We start from the raw sequence: 18,484 nt of genomic DNA, 5'->3' as shown, positions 1-18,484 counted from the left end.
TTGGTTTTTTTTTTTTTAACATTGAGGGCTAGCAAAATATTTTACAAAATGCCTGGGGTTTTATGCATCGCGCTTCTAAAGGAAGCCTTAGACTCATGAGCCCCCCATAAAGACTTTGCTCTCATTCCTAAGCGTACATGGGACTGCAAAAGGTAAGGGATCATAGCTTTGGCACGGGACAGTCTTCACTTCCCTTTTCTATTCCATGTGCTGCTCCATTAGCTGGACAGTAAATTAGATGGGAATTTCAGGAATTTTGTGAAAACTGTTTAGGAACCAAAAGCCACTTTGTCCAACTCAGTTTGGCTTAGTCTGAGATCACTGTGGACTAACTGTTACTGAATACTGCTGCCTACAGCTGGACCTTCTATTGCCACACCATGCTATGAATCCTCCGCCCGCCCCCTCTTCTGCACAAGAAGCAATACCTATCCCTTATCTGACTCATAAAAATGAAAAGAATCTCCTTGCTGTTTTGGCATGGGTGGTGGTGTTTAGCAGTAATGGAGGTGAAGAGGCTTCTGCCCGAGACAGTTACTTTTCCCAGAGAAGAGGCCATCTTTACTTTGTGCAGGCTTGAGTAAAGTCCTTAAACATGTACGCTACCTCATGTTTACAACAGCGATGCTCGCTGCCATTGTTCCTTCCTTGCAGGTTGATTTTAAGGTTTCAGTTTGTAGAATCTTGCTGCCCACTGGATGTGCCTTAGATTTACAGCTAAATTAATGCCAGTTGAAGGGACTGGAGTCTATGACACAGAATATTCATAAGTCTCTGGTGAATAGTAATGTCTGTTTCCCTGAAGGGTAACATCTTCATGGGCAGCTGTCTTGACCAGACAAAGATTTCAGCAAGGCAGATCTGCAGAGGATGACTTTTCATTTGATTGATCTGATTGACTAGGGAATGCCATCAGTTCTGTTATAGCAAGAGGTAGAATTAAGGGGTGTAAGGAATTAGGGTAGGGGTGGCATAACCAGTAGTTAGGGCCAGGACTCTTTAGGCCAGGAGTTAAACCAAAAGCATCAAGTTAAAAACCATGCTGGAAGGCAAAATTGGAACCATGGGATTAAGTCAGCAGACTTAAGTTAGTCAGGCTCAAGGCTGGCATGAGGAACTTCAGGCATAATATTTTGAAGCATCAGGCAGGAAACAAATGCTTGAGCTGCCCTCCAGTCTCCTGGAAAACCACCTTCATTTCCAGGAGAAAAGAAGTGACATGTGCCAGATGTATGCGAGACTCTGCATTAGTAAATTAACAGGGCTATAACACTCAGGCTTGTGCTGCCTCCTTTAATTGCCTGACATGCATACAGAATGCCAAATGATGTTCTCTAAAGGAAACTGAATGCAGATTATGCTTTGCAGCTCTTTGCACTATTGGTTAGCTGGTACCTATCATGCTGAACATCAGGAGCTCAGTCCACAAGAGGTGAAGGGGCTGCTACTTGTGTAGTTCAGGTGCATGCCAGCGAAAGTCTGCAAAGTTGTGACAGTAGAGTAAGCCGTTGACCTTTTTCTAGCATCATGCCTTGGACTTGTCATTCTTCTTTCTGAGACCTAATTTACAATAGCTTTTGAATTGGAAATAATTGTAAAGGAGGACCACGGCTGCTTTTATCTTTTATGCCCTTACACAGGGACAAACAATCCTATTTAAAAAAAAAATAAAAATCCACCACTACCACACCACATCGATGTATTGTAGCAATGGTTTAAACAGCCATAGTTACTATAGGGTAATTCCCCCACGCAACACAACATGATGTGTGTATGCGTGCATACACACACATGCATACACTTGGAACTGAGTAGCTGAGGACTACTAGCTACTACAAGGTAGACTATATAGCTGTGGTGTAAAGTACAATGTGGCCCACTGCGTGAGTGATTGGAGTGGGATCTCCTCCCTGCAGTTGAAGTGTTGGTATCTGTTGAGTGCTGATTCATTCCTGGCTGTCTTATGAGCCCAGAAACAAAATAAAACAGGAAATAGTCAACGTAATTCTTTAGTAGTCGTCCTCGTGTCCCCCTTCACCCCCCCTACCCCCCCCAAGACTAAAGCAAAAAGCCCCTGGTTTTAATGCAGTATTTGTTAGGTTCTATTATCATATCCATTGCTAAAGGAGGAATGAAGACAAATGCAAGCTTCTGACAAGTCCTTTGAACATCTTATCTATTCCCCTGCCTCCACCAACTAACCTTACTAGGCTGTTGGCTGCAGAGCTGTGGAAGGAAGATTTGCTCTATTAGCTAAAACACTGGTTTGATTACAACCCCCATCTGGTGTTTGGGTCTTTTTTTTTTTTTTTCCCTTTTGTTCCCTCCCCTGCCTGCTTTCCCCTTGTTTGTAGTGAAAGTAACATGCCCACTACATGGTAAATCTCTTACCCTCAGTTCCTGTTAATTCTCTCTGATGGCTTGACCTCCTGGTTTTGTCATCCTACTATTGGAGCAGAGATAGCCAACTTCTTTGTGATCCTCTTGGCTTCACATCAACTTCCCCAGTTGCACATACCGTGGTGAGACCCAGGTGAAAGCAGCTAAGAACCTGTAGCTCCATTCTGTGAGAAGACTGCTGCCGTTTACTGGGGTATGCATTGGTTCAAATAACACCACCCACCCCGCTCTAGCCCTTTATTCTTTCTTGAATGGGGAAAACATAGTAGAGGCAATATATTGTCTGCTGGTTTTTCTATTGCATGTGAGCAGCCATAGTGTTCCTAGAGTGCCACGGTTTGTTTAGACCTACCATCTGGCTGCTTGCATCTCTTCTTTCAGGTGGTTTCCACCAGAAATTTTTCGATACTAACGTAATCTGGAATCAATGATGGCTAGACTTGTATAGACCTTTGTGAGGGATTTTAAACAGGTCATTTACCACTGTGACACACGTGGTTTACTTATCTCTTGTTCATCTGTACAGTGACAAAAGAGCTAATGATTAAATTGAGTTCGTTGTGGAGGTATTGACTTGCATCTTGCCACTGGAACACCCTTCACTAGGACTCTAGATATCGACTATAGATTTTCTGTGAGGCTGCGTGTAAATCCCGCGGTGCAACAAGCACAGTGTACAGTTGAAGGTTTTTTTGGTGGTCAGGAGCCTGGTATGCTTTCATACCATCTCCCCTTCTTCCCGGAGAAACATGGTAAATGATGTTTTCAGACGGAGGCTCCAGTGCAGACAGTCTTTCTTTGGTTATAGCGATAGTGACAGACAGCTTTTTAAATAATTGCCTTACGAAAGTTCAATTGGTAATCAAAGAGGGCTGAGACAGAGCACTGGAATTGCTTTTCGCCATTTGGAAAGTCTTTTTCAGATGTTTCTGCTGTTCTCAATAAAGACAGTATTTGCTGATTCAGGTTTGCTGAGAGCGGGCGAGGTTCACCGCCGTGTTCCAGCTGCTTTGCGGTGCTCTGGCAATGCAAACCAGCTGCAGGTCTGGTTTAACTCAAGCCAGGTTTATGGCTGGTTTGCATCACTGGAGCAGTGTAAAGTACCTAAAGCATGCCAGCTAATCTGGCCTATTGCTGAACCATTATAAATGACTTGTTTTTCTTCTTGTTCTTTACATGTAACTTTATTTATAGTTAAAGCCCATAGAAATAGAGTAGATTGTAACACTAAGACAGATTTTGAGTTCTAAACTAAAGTCTATAAAACTAGAGGGTTTTTAAGCCAGACCTTTTTCTTAAATGAAATAAAATTGTCAGATTACACATTGCTCCTCTGCACTTCTGTGTTATGGATTTCTTTTAAGTTACACTAGGATTACAGTTGCCTGTTCTTATTATAAGATGAAAAAATGATTAGTCTGAGATCTAAAAGAGTAGGCTTTATAAGTTTTATTTTGCAAAAAGTGGGCTCAGCTTTTATTCTAAATGCAGTAATTTTCCTCTAGTTTACCGAGAATGTATGCAATATTTGTGTCATTATCAATATTGTCTGTAATTTACTGATTGAAAATATTTTGGAGGTTTTGAGAGAGGAAGGAAATCACCAACCATGATGATTTTTCTTCTGTTTATAGTAAAATATGTAACTGAAATCATATTTACCTACCTTGGATAGCATGATGAGTGTTCAAAACAAGCCACAAATATTAATGATTAATTATATTAATCCATGTATAGTATTTTTTTCCATAATCCAGCTCTTCCTCTGAGGCTTTTAGTGTTGAATGTGTGATGTGTATTTTTAAACAGTATTATACATAGAAGAATGTCAGAAGTGTCATTACAGCTACTGTGATCTACGCTTTCTTCGGAACTCAGAATTTTTGCTCTTTACCTAGAAATATTTTTGTATAAAGATTATGGGATGATTTAAAAAAAAATTCTTTCTGGAAAAACATACTGGCATTCAAATCAGAAATTTTATTCCTCTGATCAACTGTATATTGGAAGAAAACATGACAGAATTTGCAAAGTTTTTCTAGACTTTGAGGCAAAGCACCAAAGAATTAATTACTGCCTCGTATTAATTAAGATAACAATGCAAAACCCTTCATTAGAAGCATAGGAAAAGTTCTTCCTTGGTCCTTGGAGAGAATATTATATGCAAGCCCTGTTGTGTGGGTTGCAAGGTGTCACTGGAATTTATATGCATTACTTGTCTAATTGCAGTAAATGTAGCATGTCCAGATAGGTTTAAAAGTTGGATGGCTGTTTGTTACTTGCTGGAAATCACTTGAAACCTTGCTACTTGGAGGCAGCTGTTCACAGGTCCTTCACCTCTCCCCAGAGATAGCTGGAAGACTCTGTTGTTGGACCCTGTCTTTTATGGCAGAAGCAGTAAACATGACAGGTTGTTTGGGAGCCATCTGTTTTAAAATGGTTGCTGCTTTGTATGCAGTAATGAACTTGAGATCAGTTTTCTGTCTGTCTTCATAGTAACAGCCTTGTTTGGTGTCACAACAGGTGGAAGTTGATGGGATGAAACTAAACGTGACCAGCGAGTGGAACCTGGCTTCACCCTTATTGTCTGTCACCATTGATGGCACTCAGAGGACTATCCAGGTAAACTCGCCAACGCTTCATTTGTAGAGCTGAGATAACCACGAGCCTTTGGGGATCCAAATAACACTGATATGTGGGGTCTAAACTTGCTGCATCCTAAAAATAATGTGACGTTGTGTGAATAACATAATCTTTCTGCTTTGAATACATCCAGAGCTTCAGTGGAGTGAACTTGTCTCAAAGTTACTTATCTAGAGTTTGGAATATCTTTCCTTTAAAGACAACTTGCTTGTTTTAGACAGAAATTTACCCCAGTTGCTAGGATCTCTTTACTTAATGGCTGTGAGGAGATACAGTTTCTTAATCACTTAAGAAATAAAGAATGGATTACTGCAAACCCCTCCCCCCCAACCAAACTAAAAACCAAATAGACCCAAAAAACCAACCAAAACCCACGTGGGGTCCTGCAGTAAAATTATTCCTTGTCTTCGGATCCTGTGATTTTTTTTTTCCCCCTTTTTGGGCCTCTGCAATTTGAATGTCACAGGACAGTGCATCTCCCATGTAATGTGTTTTTTTAATATGCTTTTATGAAATATGATTAGTTCCATGATTTAAGAAGAAAAATGTAGAAAACACCCCAAACTTGTGTGGCTCTAAGAAAAGAGGACCAAAAAGATTAATGTAGTTGTATATTCTTTCCTTCTGGCCACTAGTGTGTTTAAAATCAATTCCAAACAAAAAGGTGTGCCTTTAACTGCCTTGTAAATTTTCTGAAGGCAATGCCAGTCAGGATTTATATATTTGTTGACAAATCCTTTATTTATAAATATCCATTGATCCTGGTAATAGTGAAAGGAGAAAAAAATTAATCAAAACTTTCGGAGCTATTGAAAATATCTTTCTACATACAACAATATCTCTTTCCTATACATTTATCAGTGATACAGTGGTCAGACTTCTGATAATTTACAGTGAAATGTGTGAATTTATTTTTTCATTTTCGCTCCTGATAAATTACCCAACTGGAAATACTGTCTTTGCTTTGACTGAATTATAAGACTGCAACTTGAAAATAAAAAATATTGTATCTTTCAAGGTTAGTATTGACCGAGAGTGAAATATTCATTGTGTGCCCAGGTAAATTATGAACTTAAGTTTTGTAGATTGCTTGGAAGGTTAATGCCAGCCTCAGGGCTTGTGTATATCTAAAATAATTTTTTATTTTAAAGTGTATTTTTATGTTTTAATACTGGTCCATTTTGGTACTGTTTTATCAAGTACATTCCTAATTTTGAGTAGGAGACAATACTGATGTATGAATACATAAAATCTGCCTAGGAGAAAAGCATTATATTTAGAATGGATAACCATATTCAGAAGGCCTCATTGCAAACTATGTAATAACTTTATGGCTGGATACAGATCTTGGAGTATAACTAATAGTAGTAAGACCAGTTAACTAAAAGTGTAATATTAGAACTGGCACATAAAATTAGTTTAAAAATTAATGATCATGAGAGCTGCACATGCTTTCTTCTAGGAGCTGAGCCAGCAATAGTGTTACTTGCACTCCCTGAGTATGACCAAACTGTATGAAATACTGCAGGGCTAGCCACAGCAACAAGCAATAAGCTGGCTGCACACTATCTATCCAACAGAATGTGGAGTAAGCACATATGTTGTTTCTTTCTCAGATTTTATCTATAAGTCTTTGCTTTTAGCAAAGAAACCCAGTAGCTTGAAAAGTTATTAATCTTTTAGTGTCTATATGTAAATTTATGGGAACCTTAAACTTGACCTCTGATATCCACTCACTGGAATCTAAATTGGTTTTTTGGTTATATATTTCTACAGACTTGCCCCACTGCAAGAACCAAATTAGACAAGTGTATTCCTATAGGTCAATTTGTCTCCAAAAGCAATTGACCCCTGAGTCTTGAAGTATCTTCTTTCAGCAAGACTTAGCCCTAGAGCCATTTAAGCAACAAATATGGATGAATCGAATAATTCCAGCTGTGCTTTATTAATTTTCAGCCAATCTAATTTCTCTTCATAGTTGGTTTCATTCTTCTAAATTTGCTCAACCAAATACAGTCTTTGTGAACATTGTATTTCTTTGAAGGTTTGATTTATGCACCTTCGGCTCGATCCTGCAGTCTGGCCCCAATCCAGCAAAGCACTTAAGCATAGAAGCAGGAAATAAATAATTTTAAAATGTTTTGGTTTAAAATGTATTTATGTAAATTATAGTCTAGACATTCAAATTGTTGCATATCTGTCACACACTTAAAAATAAGTAATTAAGCGTGCTGCCGTATTTCCACTCCTCTGCTGAAGGCTCAATGTGTATTAGAGCAAAGCAGAGCGCCAGCTCTGCCACAGAGTTAAGAAGGCCTATGAGTTTAAAAACCAGGTTTTCGGAGACTATTTCTAGAGTACGGGATGCGGGAATACATCTGAGTGCCTGAGGAGAGGTATGTGCCCTGGTCACAGTCTGTCTAGGGCATATCAGGGCACAAGTAGGATGCGTGGCAGCCCCCTCCCTCCCACTTTTGTTTCCTTTGCGAGGAAGCCCATCTGTGTGCAGCAGATGGGCGCTGCAGAGTGCCTGGCCAGGTCCCCAGATGATAGAGGGACCAGAACCCTGGGGGATACTGCAGGTCCGTTCACCTGCAGCACGGGGGCTCTGAAATCTTTGCGCTGCTTTGGATTACTGCGAAATCCGTAGGATGCTATGCAAAGTGATGAACCGATGAAAACTTGGGATCGTTGGAGCAGGAGGTTTCTGAGGTACGGTTTTCAGGGATGAGGGCGTGGGCAGACCTCATAGCATTCCTTGAAGTACACAGATTCCGTCATGGGGTTTTTTTTGTTGTTGTTGTTTTTTAGTAGTTCCTTGGCTAATCCTAGTTTCTCAGCATTTTCTCCACTTAGGACTAGACTCTACCTCTCATTTGGGGAGGCTGAATTTAACGCGTTGTGAAGTGTAGGATTTTGTTCACCAAGCAAATGAAATTTTTGTGTGCAGAAATACTTTGCCAAAACGGTTTCCCCTACCTGTTTCCAAAGATGTTAGTGGCTCAGAATTTGACTTAGACCTAGCTATTGTGAATTTGGACCGTGCCTTTGCTGAAAATCAGAGAAGTAACTAGAGGCATGTGGTTACAATACGTCTTCCTGAGGATCAGATTTGAAGGGATTGGCTGTTACTTAATTGAAAATACATATTTAAAATAAATTTATGTAAAAAATATGATTTGAATATGATATAGCCTTTCAGGCAATATTTAAAGTAAAAATAAATAAATGAGGTGCTTAATGATTCCTGTGAAGAGTTAGTGGAAAAGAGGATGTTGGTTGAGTTGTGGAAAAGAACCATAAGAACTCCAGTTGAAACTGGAAGGGAGAATAGTGGCTCAGAATGGTATCCTGGAAAGTAACGACAGTTGGAAGATAGCCAGCAGGCATATTTTGGGACAATGAGGCCGTTTTTATCCCTCTGTCTCTGCTCCCATGTACAAGTAACCTGGATTTCTGTGAGCCCTGTGCCTGCAGAAGTCATCATCTATGACCTCTTCCTTCTCCCTGTAAATATGAACCGGGGAGCGGGTGGAAGGGGAGAAGGGAAGATTAAGCTGCCTTTTCCATAGAGCTGAACATCTCCTTTTATTCCCTCATGTGAACCAGAATCTAAGGGGAGCTCAAGATAAATCAATGAATCCATGAAGTCTAGCAGATGGACTTGAACCTAACTGCAAGTCTGTCCTTACTACAGTCAGGTTGCAAGTAACCGCCTTCTAGTGGGACATTGTGCAGGAAGATCAGATATCTGCAGAGAGAGCAGGTTGCCCAAGAAAAATACATATAGGAGATCTTCAAACCCTCTTTGCTTTGGCACTACTTGTATTTGGGCAAGTTCTCAAAAACCACCCCGCCAACCATCCAAATGCTGAGGCTGCTCTATAGCAACACCACATGGACAAATTTTACAACTCCTTAGTGCTGTTAAATGCTCTGCTTTCATTGATCCCATCGTCAAAGGCTCAACCCATCCTTATATACCATTTACTTGCAGACAATTCCCTATAGCAAAAGGATTCCGAGCCAGAATAAATTGTCACCGTCTTTTGCCAACACTTTTGTACCTCTTCGTCGTATCATATGCACCCAGCCTTTCCACTGGCATATTGTCGGCTCCCGCTGGTTTCACAGCTCTGCTAGTTTATGTAATGAAACCTTCCACCCCTCTAAAGGTAGTGCAGGCATTCTGCCTGGAGCCTGCAAAACTCTTGGTGGCTTTTGGCAGCTTCGGCAAAGCAATTTTACAATGGCACAGGTGATGCCTTCTCTTTGAATTTCCTGGCTTTCAGAGGATTGGTCTCTGCTGAACTGAAGCTCTGTAGGTCGTAGACAGAACTCAACTGGACAAGGTCCTGAGCAGCTCAATATTACTTTGACATTAGCCTTGCTTTGAACAGGGAATGTGACTACCCGATTTTCAGAGGTCCCTTCCAGCCTAACTGTTCTGTGACTCTGTCGGACGTCCCAAACTCTATGGTAAAAAGGTCTTTATCAGTCACAGCAAGGTGTAATTAAGAGAGTAATGGAGTTAGTAAACAAGAACATGATCCTGTAAAGCTGAAATCATCAGTCTCAAGCTTCAAGTATTTTTGTGAATGAAATACATGAAGATGTACCAGTGGAGTTTTCTCTACTTACAGTGTTATGGAGAATTCAATCATGACATCGCTTATTATTTTTTAATTTAATTTATTTATTGCATCAACAGTTGCAGCAGGAGGAGTATATTCTACATCCTTAGACATGACAAATTTAAGTGCTTCTCTGATACCATGTTTCTTTTGATTAATATTTTGGTCTATAATAACAGAAAAAATGAAAATGCTGTAGGTTATGAAGCCTTTGTTCCTGGGAAATGTCTGACATTCTGGGAAATGTCTGACAGGAGAACAAAGCCCATGCCCAAGTATTCATTTCCTTCAACGCTGTGGAGACTTTTTTCAAACATACGTGTAATTTTTTTTAGAAAAATTACCCATATATACATTTATATATTTTACTGTTTTGAGATCTCAGATGTAATCTGTGATAATGATATATTATACAGGTTTCAGGTCTAAAGTACCATTACTTCAGCACACTCATTTTCTTAAACCCTGAAAATGATTTTGGGAAGCTGTAGTGAGCAGTGTGTGTGAAGACTGCTCGACAGTCCATTCTTTAGTGCTGTGCAATTACTGCGCACACTCTGCTGTTGTCATTTACCCACGATTTCAGAATTATTTTTGCTAGGTTGACTCTAGAAGAGGGACACAATGATTTGCAAACAGGGGCAGGCATTTGGATGTACTATATCCAAATAGCTATACTGTTGGGTAAAGGAAAGCTAGAGTGTGAGCCCCAGCACTGGATTCCTGATGGCCCATATTGATTAATTGGTAGCTCACTGCCTGGCTTTGTCTCAGCCCGTTCCAGTTATGGCTGACCTAGACAAACCTGGTACAGATTTATGCCATGCTGTGTAGACCTAAGCAGTGGGACTGAGACAGTCATTGCCCTTTGGCTTTGGGACCAGGCATCAGTCCATGGCCCTCCTTTATTCAGCGGTATCGAAACACAGGCTGCCTGTGTTTTCCTGTTTGCTCATCCAGCCACAGTCATCTGAGAAAACTGAGCTCAGCCTTGAAACTCCAGAAATGATCTATGGATATGATACAGAGAAACTGATCTTTATCTCCTCACTTGATGCTCTCGTAGCATTTGAGAGAAGTACAAACAAGCACTCATATCCCAGGTAAAAGACAACTACAAAAGCCTGTGGCATACAGCGTAGTATGCCTTGCTGTGTTTCAGACTTTTAAAATTTTTTGGAAAGTATTAATATGTGTTGGTCAGGGCACTGTTCTTGTTGTTACTTCTTTCCCCTGCAGTTCCACAAAGGGAATGATAGATTTTGGCAAGTTGCTTATTGCAGTCTTATCATCGCCTAATAGTTGCTGTGGCAGTGTCCTTTCGCTTCATTTGAATTCCTCCTAGTCCTTCTATTGGAAGAGACCGTGAGCAGTTGATCCCTACCCACTGTGTCCATGCTGCTTGTATCCTCATCCTCACTCAGTTGCCCCTTTTCGGTGCTGCAGAGCTGTTCCTTGCGGAGAAGCCTGTCTTTATGTCTGTGTTGCTCTCTGAACATCTTCCATTTCTGTTATCTCCTTTCTGAGCTGTGGGGACCAGAACTGTGCTGTGTTGAAAACATGGGCAAAACCTAGACTTCTGCCATAACTTAATAGTGTGCACTGATTTGTTATCTGTTCTCATTATAAATTTCAAATATTTCCTTTGGCTTTTGTAACCAAAACCAAGCACGGAGCTGATGTTCCTAGTGAATTATCACTTCTGATTGGTAATGGCTGGGGTGGGCAAGGAAGATAAACTCTTGACAAGGAGATTTTGCCAGGAAACTTTGAAGCTGTGCAGTGTTCTAGAGCACAGATATTGATGTCCTGGTGTCATCCTTGGCAAACAACTTAGCTGTTTTTGTGGGTGGAGGTGGATCCTTCCCAAAGGACCAGACACAGAAGCAGAGAAAAGTCATAGTTAGAAGAAATTCCGAAACTTCATCAGCATGCATGATTCAGTGCATATCTCCTCGGTGTGCTTGGAAAGACCTGAGTGATCTACTTTAGATAATTATTAGATAATTCAACTTGCTGAGTTTGTGAAAGATTCTGTACAAGAAAATAAGTAATTGTACCACTTAGGTTTCATCATTTCATCATGGGTGATCTAAGGACTGACTGAGACTTCCTTTATTTCCAAAGGTTGTAGGGAAAGGGAAGGTGTATGAAAGCTGGCCTTTTTGGTGCTGCTTGCTGTAATTGCCGATGATGCATATTAAAACAAATATTACTATTATGGCTTCGTTGACATGAGTGTTTGCCAAAATTGTTAAAATTACTACTTTTTAAAATGAGCCTTGAATATACTTATAGCCTATACAGCAACAGTATGGCCAGCTCCTGAGTCATGAAGCGTTTAAAAATATTGGATATCCTTCACCGTCATACCAGAGTATTTGTGTTAATGTCTACTTTAAATAGCAAGTACCCAAATCTCATGAGCAGTCTGCAATTTGTGTGGAATCGGTTTAACTGAAGGCTCACTCCACACTCTTGTCCATTGTTCCAATGGAGAATGTGTGAAGGGAAGGGGAAAATTCAAGGAAATAAAAGATCATGAAATTACAGGTTACTGCTGCCTTTTTTAAATTTTTTTTTTCATTGAGCAACAGAAGCAAAAAGCACACACCACCCCCCTTTTCACACCCCCAATTCTTTCATGAAAATGATTTATTTATTTTTTTTATTTTTTTATTTTAAATCCAGGAAGGAAATGAGTGGTCAACTGCTATGCCCAATCAATCCCTTTGGAATTTATTGTCCACTTTTCAGAGAGGTCTCCCACAAAGTTCTATCTACAAACAACAAACTTCTGCCTTTTTTTAACCTAATGGGATTAGTTATATCCTGTGCTACTCCCGGGGTTAATCAAATAATGTTAGTTGTCACAGTATCTTATGCCATATTTTTTCCAAAGGAGCTGTAAATTTTAATGACAGACACTATTCAGGATGAATAACTATAAGGATTCTGTTTGTGTCCAAAGGCCAAAGCGTTGTATTCATTTGTTGACAGACATTGTAGTTTTATGATGTTGAAACCTTGAAAGACAAGGAATGGTTCTCCCGAACATGGTAACACATTCAGAGAGCAAAGGGGAAGGAAGAGGAGAGGCATCAAAGAGCGAGAAAGGACTATGGATCCTGCGAAGGGTCTGTCTCAGAGCAGTCATAAACGTTACCAGATCGAGAATCACGTGGCAGCTTATTACCTGCGCACTGTCCCCCTATAAGAGCAAAACATATTATGGCATGTCAAAACAAGGGTAAGGTTTCTAAAAGTTTTAGTCATTTTGTGATTTAACATAAGAACAGCAAAAATTTAGAAGTTCACAGGAAGCACTAAACTCTAGATTGTTGTAAATAATTGTAAATAGCTGGAATTGTTGGGCTAGAGTAAATCTCGTTTAGATTCATTCTTTACCAACACCAAATAAGCGGTCTTTCTGGGAGGTGGGGGGGATGTTGGTGGTGTTGGGGTTTTGTTTATTTGTTTTAAAGCCTCTCATCCGCTGCTTTTTAACGCCTACTTACCTCAGAGGGTTAAAGGAGCACATGGACATGCTTGGAGGGTGCTCTCTGTATATGTAATAGCAATATTGCAGTGGTATTAATATTAAACATTTGTATGTCTAAAGCTTGGCAAAAAGAAGTAACAAGTGACATTAACATTGGATACCACCTACAGAAATACTGTGAAGGATCTGTGTTTCCATTTGTCTGTTTATGGGAGGACAGAAATTCCCAAGCCGTCTACAGGCACTAGGAGAACGGTTCTTTTAAAAGTGATAATATGGTGCCTCAGCCTCTTAGAAACTTCCCCTGCACCTTTGTCTGTGTGGATTGATGCCCTGTAAGCCATTCATGCTATGTTTAACATCTGTATTTGTACTGTTTGGGAATAGATTCCATTTAGTCCCTGGAAGAGGACTTGCAATAGGTGCTGGCGGAGGCCGGTATTAGTTGGCATCCTGGTAGGATTCCTTTTAAAGGGAAGGACTATTTCGGCATAGTACCATTTACGCCAGTCTTGGACATCTTTCGCATGTCAAAATGCTTCATGTGTAGCAGGACTTGATCATCTCGTTCCCCACTGGGTGACTGCTGCCCTTGTAAGAACCTGGAAAAAGTGGATGTGCCCTGAGGAAGAACAGCTAACTGAGGCTTCATTTACTCTAAAGTGCGATCTGAAATTGATAATGGCTAAGGGTAGAGCAGCGCACAAAACTGGGCTAAGTTTCCATTTGTACTTTAATGCACTAAGGGGAGGAAATGATGGCACTACCAGTGGAGAACACTAAGTTGTGACAAAAGTAGACTGATCCTCTAAATGGAAATGCTTGTGAGGCTGCACGAATCTGAACATATAGTGCAACGTAGACAGTCTCCAACATATAAGAAAGCTTGGTCACGCTGGTAGTCTGGGTTCACATCCCTAGCTGGGGATTTTGCACAGTGGAAGGGGAATGCTGAAATTAAATTCTGCTTTCTGCAAAGATTCCAGGAGGAGAGGGAAAAGGAGATTGATAAAGCCAAACCAATCCTCAGGTTTTGACAAAACGACGACTTTGTGGTGTCACAGTTATTTCTGCAGCTTTCTCCTCCTCTCTGACCCAACTATGAGCCTCCAAAGATGGAGTGACATAGCTGGATGATGGAGCTTTCCAGATGTCCAAGCACCCTCACGTACACAAAACCGCATAGATGAGGTACTAGCAGATAAATCTGCTATAACTTTATGAGGTAAAATACTGTGGTTTTTTCCCCTGACTTCCCTATTGTGGGAATAATTTGTTTTTTAATTAGACCTGTCTGGGAATGATTCTGGCCTGTATTTTGCCAGGTTGAATTTTCAAGAATTTATAAATATTGGCCAAAAGGTGGATAGCAATCTCCATTTGAAATTCATGGCATAAGATGTTCAGAATTTCTGGTAGTGGGCAGTTGAAATGAAGCAATAGGGGCTGCAAGAACTTCTGCATTCTGAAAAACAGCATCATGCTAGGAAACTACACAGTGTTTCACTCAAAATTTTATTTATAGTCTATCTATAGGTTTTCTGGGCTTGGTTGTTTTGTTTTTTTTTTTTGTTCTGTATAGGCTGATACATGTTGTCTGACTGTTAATGTAGTCATGCTACAGCTTGAAAAAGTTGAAAAAATGTTAGCCAAGTGACAATCTGTACATTTTCTGTAACAAATGGTCTCCAGCTTTACTTTCAACAAGTAAAGGTGGTAGATAGTAGTTCAAGGTAAATGTGTTTGAGAAACTTACATGTATGATTTTCCTTGCCAGTTCATATTCATTTTGACTTGACACATTGCTTTTCCATTTGTAAGCAAAGCAAAAAAATTGCTTTGGGTCTGTTGGAGTTTCTTTGTTTTGGTATCATTCCTTCCCTGCAGCTGCTCCCCTCCAGCTTGGAGAGCCCAAGATACCAGAAGATTTGTGGAAAATACTCCGAGATCTTGTTGTCTAATAACGTCTGTGTCGGTTTAGAATCTCTTTCAACAATATATATTTTATGTTTGGCTGAGCTTCTTTATCCTTCTTCATGTAAAGGTTGTTACCATTTTTATCTGCAAGTGCTCATCTACTGCAGGCTTAATGCAAAGCTGATTGTAACCCTACTGCATCTTATGATGAATAGATCATTGGTACCCAACTAAGTGGAAATAATTTTCTATGGCAAAGCAGAAGAATTTAAAGTCATATCACACTAACCTCTGGTAATTTACTGGGATTTACAGATTAAAACGATTATTTGTGAAATGACTGTGGTATAGCATACACTTAAGATAGAGGAGGAAGATCAAACGCATTTTGTATGATTATATACGCTTGTCTATTTTTACCTATGTGCATAAGCATTTTGTTTGTATATACATAGCATATGCAGTATAGCATGCTGTAACCTGTGTGTAAAAATACATATAATATTTATGTAACACACTCATTTGACAGCTTTGAGACTGCAGATGGATATTTTGAAGTTGTGATTTATATTTTTTTCAGATTTGATTTATCTTGTTACTTTCTCATAAGGAAGAAAAACTATACTTTTAACTCAAATGATGCTAATAAAGTTAGTCTGAAGCTCTATCAGTTGAATCAACCAGAAGAGCATTGGTTATGTCTAAGATCATGTAATTGATGCCAACAATGTAATTTTACTGTATTGGCAGGTAAATATACAGTGATGTTTTGTCTTTGTTCAAATGGTAGACTTCTCTTGCTTTTTGGTGTAAACCTCCTAGTACATAATTTGCAATTTATTAGGAAAACAATGACAATGCATATAATTAGCTATTCTTTTTTGCTACCTCTATTTGATTACTTTCCTGCTATCACATGCAATATGAAACCATCTATTATGAGGTATAGAATATGTAAATATCTAACTTTACAAGAGAAACTGGAGACTGGTCCTTTTTCTAAAGAGGTGTAAAATAAAAGAATAATTGTTAACCATGTCCTTTCATTTTCTTGAAAACTTCAATTACATTTACAAATCCCAGAAACACAAGCCCACCAGCGGAACAGAAATAACTCCTTTCAATATGCTTCAAAAAATCTAATCACATCTAACAGCTGAAATTTATTTACAACTGTAATTTGAAACATTAATTATGATAATGTGCTGACTTCTTTTGTAACATGGTTCTCAAAAGCCTGGCAGTTCTCTTTTTGGTCTTGATGTAACATATGTTTTGTGACTTGGAGAATTTCTCTACCTTTCTTTCTTGTTTTTGTTTTTTTGAAATATACCCAGAAGGGAAATTTCTTTTTCTCCTCTGTTTGTTAACTATTTTCCTCACCTTCCCCATTATTATTTTTTTTTTTTTCCCCTCACTGCCAGTTAATTCAAGAGATGGATTTTAGTGCTTTAACTGACTCTTAATGCTACAGACAACTGAATGTAATGCTTTGTATTTTGGGCACAGCAAACAGTAGCAGTGAGGATTTACTATAGTGTGGTACCAGGGCACTTCAACAGCGTCAGAGCAGGAAGGCGGCTGCTTATATCTTTGTCTTGTCTTGAGACTGTGGCTTTAGAAGGTGCCTTCTTGATACATGTATATATTTGGCGTTATTAAATTATTTTTGAAAGGGCTTAGTTATTGCTGTGCTAGCTTATTTAGCTGTGAGTAAAGAGGCTCTGTGTGAGGAAATACTTTAATGATTTGGTTTTCAGTTGTGAAAAATAAGTCAAGTTGTCAAGATACCTGGCTTTACTTTGAAAGCCTTTAAAGAAAATGACAAAAGGGCTCTATTTTTCTTTTTTTTGTTTTGTTTTGTTTTTTAGGTTGTGTTTTTCTGTGTGACGGGGAGATTAGCCAAAAAAATGGAATTTTTATTAGGACATGAAAAGGTCTCTAATGACCCTTGAAAGCGCACAAAAGGGTAGCACAATAAGTGACAGAACTCTAACGAGGGTGGAGGGCATTCCAGGAAAAAAAGAAATTAAATCCTTTAATTTTTTTCGGCTTGCCATTTTCTGACAGCTTATCAAGTGGTTGGGACTTGTTTGTTTTGGCATGCGGTTCATTCATTGTAGGCAGCCGGTACTTTGTTCTTCTTTGTGGTTTCCAAAACCTGATTGTGTTTATCCTAGACTGTGGGAAAAGTGTATATTCCTGTTTCCTTTATAAAAGTAAACGTCAGGTTTTGTATGAAATTTTATTTCCCATATTTTCCATTCCATTAATCATTATTGTTGAAATATGTCAGGCTTTGGCACATCATCCTTTGTTTTCATATGATTGTACAGATTGCAGTGTCAGTGTGTGACCTGTTAAGTCAAAAAATAAGCATGTTCGGGCCGCAGTAATTATTACTTCATAAAGCGTAGCTGAGGAACATGCGCCATTATTGAAAAGGGACCAGGATTTAATTTATTGCTATTAAAATTGTTTTGGGGGATATCTAGCTATTGTTGTATAGCACTTTCTCAGTCTAGAGAAGACAAGACTAAAGGGAGCTGTGATAATGGCTCTTCACATACCCGTAGGTAGCTGTAAAAAGAAAGGGCGTAATGTGTGTTTCTTGTCTGTGATGAAAAAGAGGATAATTAATGTGCTGCGGTTGCAGTAAGGGTTATTTTAGTCAGATATTAGGAAGAAACTTCCTAATGATAAGAATGCTGAACACTGGGATAAATTGCTTAGGGAGACTGTGAAATCTCTGCAATTGAAAGACTTTAAGAATGGGTTAGACACATTGTTTGGGAGTGACACAGGTGTGTTTTGACTCTGCTGGGGGTACTAGACCAGAAGATCTCTCAAAATAATTTGCAGCCCTATTCCTAGGATACCTTGTCTTTAAAATGCTGAAGATCTCCATGCAGCTCTTTGTTTGCAATTTATACTCACCTTCTCAAATCTGTGCTTCTATACTCGTATGTACGTCTGGCATTGTGTAAGTATTAGGCCTTTGTTCCGTGACTAGGGCCCTGATTTTGGGTCTATATGTGCCATAATTTAACAGCAGGAAGAAAAAGGGAGAAAAAAAACTTTTCATGTTGATGGAGATGATTCACAAGAAGAAAGAATTCTTTATGCATTTTGCATATTTAGATTATGAACAATACTGTGTTAAATCAATAACATATTGTCTTTTGCATTGTCTTGTGGCTTACTGACAATGTAATATTTGAAGACTGCTTAATAACTTCAATCAACTCCTGAACCACAGTAGGTGACCAGACATTTCATAAGGTCATTTTTTTTTCTTCTGTTTTCAAAGTAACATCATTGGAGGTTTGCATTTTAAAAAGAGATTAAAATGTCTCTCATTAGGAGAGAATGAAGATAATACTAAATG

The 18,484-nt window shown here is 39.2% G+C and overlaps 1 protein-coding gene across 5 annotated transcripts in view; it reads left to right on the top strand.

Moving 5' to 3' along the window:
• Nucleotides 1–18,484, top strand: part of PCCA (propionyl-CoA carboxylase subunit alpha) — a 299,411-nt gene that overhangs the window by 219,982 nt on the left and 60,945 nt on the right. For all 5 annotated transcript variants that reach the window (XM_075045914.1, XM_075045913.1, XM_075045912.1 and 2 more), the window contains one exon: nucleotides 4,924–5,022. In XM_075045914.1, the coding sequence (XP_074902015.1) occupies nucleotides 4,924–5,022 (99 nt within the window). The remainder of the gene's footprint in view (nucleotides 1–4,923; nucleotides 5,023–18,484) is intronic.

Source organism: Buteo buteo, chromosome 14 (assembly GCF_964188355.1).
Source record: "Buteo buteo chromosome 14, bButBut1.hap1.1, whole genome shotgun sequence".
In the NCBI taxonomy this organism is placed as follows: Eukaryota; Metazoa; Chordata; class Aves; order Accipitriformes; family Accipitridae; genus Buteo; species Buteo buteo.
The sequence above is the reverse complement of the archived record's forward strand: the minus strand, read 5'-3'. Positions and strand labels throughout refer to the sequence as shown.